The 7,119-nt window shown below is 57.6% G+C and overlaps 1 protein-coding gene across 1 annotated transcript; it reads right to left on the bottom strand.

Moving 5' to 3' along the window:
• Positions 1–3,466: 3,466 nt before the first annotated feature.
• LOC309519128 (hemoglobin subunit alpha-A-like) lies at positions 3,467–4,422 on the bottom strand. The gene is made up of 3 exons (XM_082199962.1): positions 4,264–4,422; positions 3,788–3,992; positions 3,467–3,685 (listed from the first exon to the last, which is right to left on the bottom strand). The coding sequence occupies exons 1-3, from the start codon at positions 4,356–4,358 to the stop codon at positions 3,557–3,559; spliced, it is 429 nt and encodes a 142-aa protein (XP_082056088.1). The 5' UTR covers positions 4,359–4,422; the 3' UTR covers positions 3,467–3,556.
• Between the last annotated feature and the right edge of the window lie 2,697 nt (positions 4,423–7,119).

The raw sequence follows: 7,119 nt of genomic DNA, 5'->3' as shown, positions 1-7,119 counted from the left end.
TTTTACAGCATTAGGAGATAAAATGTATAGCAACTTATAGCATTATAATTTTAAAGCTGGTATCACTGGATCAAGTTAATCAGTTTTATTGAATGAATTAAATTGTTTTAACTGGGTCTCAAATGAATGTGCAATTAATTGTCGCTGTTTTGAATTTTATTTCATTGTGTATTATTTCATTGTGTCCTATTTTCCTTAGTAGGTCGTACAAACCGCCGTTCTGAGTCATGCTTTATATAGGGTTTGGTATGGGGCGCTGGGGAGGAGTTTATGGAACCGAGCAGGGATGGCCTGAAACAAAACCGGGGTCCCGTGGGACAGGGCCACAGCAAAAGGGAAACTGAGGCATCTCTCTCATACGCAGCTTGACCTCCTGCATCGCCCTTCCACAGCTGAGTGACTCCTTTGCAGCAAGACACCCCCCCCCCGCCGCCGATGCTCCGGAGGGAGGCTGGAGGGCGCGCAACTGAGACCAGGGTCGACTGAGGCGCCGATGAGAAAACCCTGCATCTCCTTGGGGGTGGGCAGGAGGGATTTGGGGGCTGCAGGGGAGGGTGCCTGGGAAAGAGAGGAGGGGGCGATGGAGAAGCCCAGGCAGTCAAACGCATGACGGGCTAAGAGCCTCAGTGGCGCCCTCTGGAGGCTTCGTTCCGGGCAAAATTCCTGGCTAAGCGCCCCTCGTTTCACCACTGCAGGCAGAAGCTCCGAGGTGGCCCCTGCCAGCTCAATGGGCCCCCTCTTCTCCGTGTTGGGCAGCCCTTTGCCACCAGCGCTGGGCAGCCAGGCTCCTGGCCGGGGGTGCGGGGCGGGCTTGCAACGGGATGAGGGCAGGGGGTTGGGAGAAAACCCAGATGGCAAAGTGAAGGGACTACTTTGGGGCAGCAAGATCCACCGGGGCAGTAGATCCAGCCTCCGTGGGCTGCATCCCCCCCCCGCCCACTGCTGTTGCCATGGTGGCAGCAAATACAGTGGCGCAGCTTCGTGGAGGCCACATCCTGCACCGCCCCTGCATCACACGCCCCGCGTCGCCTCTACAGCTGTCTCTCGAGGAAGAGTGTTGATGGATTTAAGATGCGTAGGAGCGTATATTTTATTCATTAATTATCCTTCTCTCCCCCCCCCTCCCGTTGTGTGAGAAGGCAAATGCCTTTTTCAGCGGAGTCATAGCGCCATCCGCGTACAGCTTATCTGGAGACGCTTTTAGGACTAGGTAGCATAACCTTCCAGAACAACAACGACATCAACAATAAGACATTTTATTTATATCCCGCCCTCCCCAGCCGAAGCCGGGCTCAGAGCGGCTAACAACATAATGACATCCAAAGATGCCCAGGCAGACTCGGGTCACTTTTCTCCTTTATATGTTTCCCTCTTAGCAAAAAAATCATGCAAGGGGGTTGAGGTGTTTTAATTAGTGTTCATGTGTGAAGACTGTGTGTCAGACTTTGAGAATATAACCAAGATCCGTGTGTATTGGAATGTGTGTACCTGCTTCTGAGCATCAGCAATTAGCATGCGAAGAGTTAATTAAGCCTATGTGAATGTCCTAGTTGTGTATCAGCCTCTAATCCTAGTCAAGCAACAAGTGTTGATGAAGTCAGGGGAACTCCTTTGTTAGGTGACACCTGGGGGGGGGGTTAATTATTAGTACTTCAAAGGATCGAAAGAACTAGCCGTGAGGATGCAACCGAATAACGGAGGCTCGGAATTAGGGGAGGTGTCTTGGACTCGCCGGCTGCACTGCTGCTGCTGCGAGGAACAAACCCCACCTGAGATGACCGCGCTGTAAGATCTGGACTCCCTCCATGCAGACTGAAAGTGTGAATAAGTGGATAGACCGCTTATCTTGAAGCTGCGACGGTCCCCACCTCGCGCCATTTCCCCAAAGGAGCGCAAGCCCTGGACCCCCCTGGACACTTGCCCCCGCTCGGCAGAGAGAAGAAGAGGCCCCCGGCATTTGCAACAATATTGGCACACAGCTGACGCCAGGAAGGGGTGACTCATCCCTCCTCTGCCGCCCCCCCCGGCCGCCCACCTCAAGCCCAATCCTTTGCTTGCACCCTCACGAGGCAATATTTATTGCTTCTTTTTGGTGCTAGAGGAATAAAGGAACGCGGCAATCACAATTGCTATTAAGTTTGGGCCGATTGGAGCAAAATGGATGCTCTAGGCGCCCCCGCGCAAACCACCTCCCTCGGTGGGTCTCCAGGCCCTGCCAGAGAGAGGAGTCTGGCCGGGGCAGCCTTGGAAGAAGCCCCCGGCTAAAGAAGGGGTCCCGCCTCTGCTCCCCCAGCCAGATTCCTCTCCTGGGAAGAAGAAGCTCGCTTGCAGGACCGGGAAGCCAGAGCAATGCCCTCCCCAGGGGGGCTGCGCAGCAACTGCTCTTCAGAGGCGCCCTGCCCCGGGGGTTGGGCTAGATGACCCTTGGGGGTCTCTTAATGGTTCTATGACACCCGAGCTTGGATACAGCTGCTGCTGCTAGTGGCTTTGGATAGTCTTATTAGCCTCCGTGAACGTGTCTACTCTCTCAACGCCCCCCCCCCCGTCCGCCGCTACCTCTGGTGGAAAATGCGTGGAAAATCCCGCGGCTCCCTTAGTAGGAGGCCGCACTACATGGAGCGAGAGGGGAGTCACAGCCCAGGTAGAGATAGCAGAGGCCTAATCCCGCCCCCCCCCCGCAGGCCTCCTGGAGTTGGGGTAGATGTTGGCACCCTGGGTGTCTGCTTATCTGCTCCCCAGACCTCCCGACCCGCCCTGGGCGCGGCTCCTTCTCCTGGCTGCTGTGAGCAGATAGGGTGGGGGAAGGAGAGAGGGCGGCCCCCCCCCGCCCGCCATGGGCCCTCCCCCAATGCTCTGGTGGGTCCTCGGGATCTCAGGAACTCATGGTGGTTCCAGAGCCCGAGTCGCCCCCTCCCAGGCCAGGCAGGGTTCCTGCTTGCGGGCCTCTTCCCGCGCCCTCTCAGTGCGGGTGTGGAGGGGACCCCTGGCACTGCCCCCCCCGCCTTGGCTGTGGGGAGGGGGCTGCCCCTGCCCTCGAGCGCAGGATCCTAGGAAGCTGCCTTCTATTGCACCCAACCCGGGCCGTATTGCCTACACGGGCTGGCAGCTGTGGCTCGCGGGGCTTTCGGGCTGGACGGAGCCGGGCGGGGCCCTTCTGCTTCACCCCAGTCAGTCCAGCCGGGGGCGCAAAGGCCTGGGGGCCCCACCCCGCGAGTCCCCCGAAGGGACCTGGAAGGAAGACCCCCAAGGAGAGGGAGGGAGCCCTTCTGGGGCTGACTCTGCGCCCCTGTCCCGCAAAGGCCACGCGTGCCTGCGGCTCTTTCAGGTCCCCCACCGAGCAGGCGACTCGGTTCAAGGAGCGCCAAGGTAGGGACTATCCCGCGGGACGGGGTCTCCCTCGCCAGAGCCCCCTCTCCCTTCCTCCCGCCCGCCCCCAGGTCAGCCCAAGAAGGCGCGAGAGATCAGGGAGAGTCAAGAGCAGGTTTATTGTGGGCTTTGGGGGTCGCGGGGCGGCGTCGAGGCGGCTCCTCTGCGGCGGGCCTGGGCTTCGTGGGGCCTAGCGGTACTTGGAGGTCAGCACGACGCCGACGCGGCCCAGGAACTTGTCCATGGAGACGAGGGTGCTGGCCTTGAGGAGCTCCGGGTGGTGGGCGGCGATGGACACCAGGAAGCAGTGGCCCAGCAGCTGCGGGAGAGGCGGAGGGGGAGCGTTAGACGGGGCCCCGGACGGAGCGAAGCAGGGATCCCGCCCGCCCCGGAGCCCCGACGGGGAGCGAGAGAGACTCACCGGGAAGTTGACGGGGTCCACGCGCAGTTTCTGGGCGTGCAGGTCGCTGAGCTTGTCGAGGGCGCCGGCGATGTTGTCGATGTGCGCCACGGCCTCGCCGATGGCCGCCGCGACCTTCTTGCCGTGCCCCTTGATGTCGGCGGAGCCGGGGCTCACGTCTTTGTGCGCGAAGTAGGTCTTAGTGGTGGGGTGCGCCGCGAACATCCTGCGGGGAGAGGAGGCGGAGAGGAGCAGGGAGACGAGGGTCCGACTCCCGCCCGGCCCGCGGCCTCGTCCCCGGGAGCAGTGGCGTAGCGTGGGTTGTCAGCACCCGGGGCAAGGCAAGTAATTTGCGCCCCCTCTGCCCTAGGGGCAGAGAGCTGCGAGTGCGAGCGCACCCCCCCCCAGATGTTGCTCCCGGTGCGGCCGCCCCCCTGCACCCCCCCACGCTACGCCACTGCCCGGGAGAGGGTCCCTGCCCGACGGGGCGGACTTACCTGGTGATGGCATCGGCGCCAATGTCCCCGGCGTGGGCCTGGATCACGCTCCAAACGTGCTTCACGTGGCTCTTGTCGTCGTCGGTCAACACCATCTTGGCAGCTCAAAGTCTCGGGTGCCGTCGGAGCGCGCGCGGCCTTTTTATCGGGGGCGCCCCGCCCCGCCTGGGGCCTCTCCCTCGGCCTCCGCCTTCTCCCCGCGTTATCGCTTCTTACGGCCAGTGCTAGGATGCGGGAGGGGGCGCACGAAGAGCCTCCCCGCATTTCCCGCTGCTTTCCCCCAGACAGGCCTTGCCGGGTATCTACGTCGGGCTCTCCCTGGGCGATGACATGCCTCCTTTGCGGCCATTGTTCTTTCCCTAGAACCGCGCGTGGCGGAGGCGCACGAGGAAAGGGGAGGGACGGTGCCTTCCAGAAAGCCAGGGTGAGGTCCTCGTCCGCCCCCGCGGGGCTCCGGCCCGAACCAAACCAAGTCAAATGGGTCTTTCCTTTGCGCAGCAAACCAGCCGGCGGCGGGGGCGGCAGAGAAGGGTAGCAGTCAGTCCCGCTGAATGCGGACATTTTGTCCTTGGCCTCCCCGCGAGGTAGCTCTCCGAGGACTCCCGAGCAAACTTAGGAAAGGCATTGGAAAATAAAACCGTGGCTATCATCATAAGGCCATTCCACAAATCTGTGGTACGACCACACTTGGAATACTGTAGACCAGGGGTTCCCAGTTGGTGGTCCACGTCACACACCCAGACGGTCCCTGACGCATACCTATCAACTGTCTGGGACATCCCTTTGTGTGTGTGGGGGGGTCACTCTCACTTTGTTGGAAGTGTGGCAAGATGGGTATTAAACAGATGTCCTTCGTTGTGCAGTATTTGGTATCCGGCACAGCAAAGTACTGGGACCAGATTTCTTCGGGTGGGTCTCAAGGAACACAAACAGCAGCACCGCAACCAACACGAAGCCTCTAACATATTTGGCTAAATGATCTTTAAATTTCTTCCATTCCTCTTGGTAGTCCTCCTCCTTCTGGTCGGGGACTCTTCCGGTCAGGTCAGCTAGTTCCCAAAAGTCCATCATCTTCATCTGCCATTCCTCCACTCTTGGTACTTTCCAATTTTTGGCCAATAAAATTCTGACTGCAGTTGTGGCATACAGAAACAATCGGACTTCTTTCTTGGGCAGTTCCAGACCTATTATTCCGGGTAGAAAGGCTTCTGGTTTCTTAATATATTTCAACTTAAATAAAATTACTTGTGAATATCAGATAGGCTTAGGATTTAAATATGTGGTGTTGTAGAATAATATGTTTAAAGTTTAAATGAAAAGAAAGATAGATGTTAATTTGACTAAGTAAATTATAAATAGTTTTGGAAAACTGCTACAATGATTTATATGGAAACGTAGCCAGAGGGATTTGACGAAGTCACCTAACAAGGTTAACAAAAGTGGATTTTTTACAGTTAAGATAAACGTTTGTTTGTATGTTTGTGTTTGATGTTCTTTTTCTATTTGTTTGTTATAAATTTGGAAAATTAATAATTTTTTTCTGGGGAAAAACAAAGACAAAACACGAAGCCTCTAATCATTCCAGTTTTATACTTGAAATAAAAAGCTGGTTTAAGGAAGGGGGGCGGGGTTTCCCGGAAATAATCTACGGAGCAAGGCGGGCGAGGAAGAGCTCAAATGGAGAGTCACCACCTGCCGAGGAGTGGAGGCCTCAAGACTTTCCTGGAAGTTGAGGCCTTTGTCGCGGACTTAAACCAACGTGTGTCCCCCACGCCCTTCACCAACACAGTAGCGGTTATGACAGGCGTCCAGGGTGGGTTGCATGCACGTGCATTCTTATCCACACGCACACTCTTTCCGTGCATGCTTATGGGCGGCACACTGGGTGCCAAAAACGTCGGTGAGAATGCAGAACGGTGAGCGGCAGCATAATTCCTGGGTTAAACTAAGGCAGCATTTAAAAGAAGGGGGGCCCCTTGCAGGACATTTCTCCCCTTCTCCACGGAAGGGGGATCCAAGGTGCTTGGCCGCGGGAGCCGGGCTGAAGGCACCTGCGGAAGAGACTCGGGGAGGGCGGCGGCAACTCGGGGATGGCGCCCGGCGAAGCTTTACCGTATCAGTGGAGGGAAGCAGCGGGGGGGGGGGGAGCAGGGGCGGGAGCGTGCATCTTATTGGGACCACGACCCCCCCAAAACGGGACGTCCGGAACAGTTGTTCCACGGACCCTCTGGGTGGGTTACACTGGGGTCTGGGGACCCCTGTTTACAGGAAATACGAGGGAGAGGTGACATGATAGAAGTCTATAAAATTACGCATGGCATGAAGAAAACGGGTAGAGAATAGTTTCTCTCTCTCTGTTATCACACTAATCTAGAACTTGTGGACACCAAACGAAGCTGAAGGCAGGAAGATTCAGGACACAGAAAAGGAAGTCCCTCTTCACGCAGCACACGGAACTCTCTCCCACAAGAGGCAGTGACGACCACCAACTTGGAAGGCTTTTAAAGAGGATGGGGTGGACTGTGACTGGCCCGGGTCACCCGGAGAGTTTCTAGGCTGACGGGGGCGGCGGGGTGTTCCGCAGAGGCATACCCAAGAGCCCCCGCAAGCGACTGCCCTCCGGAGAAGGTCCCCAAAACCCATCGGAGAGAAGCAGGCGCCCGCGGGCTCCAAGTGGCCTCGACGGCGGTCTGTAGGTCCACCAGAGTTGGCCGTCTCTCTTTGAGCCTTAGCAGCCTCGAGCGGCAGTCTGCTGGAAAGGGAGGGAGAAAAATGACCCATAAACGAATTCACCGACTTGGGGGTGAAGGGGGGGGGGGCTGAGTTCTAAGCGCTCGAAAACAGGGCGAAGCTTTC

The sequence above is a fragment of the Podarcis vaucheri genome (assembly GCF_965113315.1).
Source record: "Podarcis vaucheri genome assembly, chromosome: 14".
NCBI lineage: Eukaryota > Metazoa > Chordata > Lepidosauria > Squamata > Lacertidae > Podarcis > Podarcis vaucheri.
This window is presented reverse-complemented; position numbering and strand designations above follow the sequence as displayed.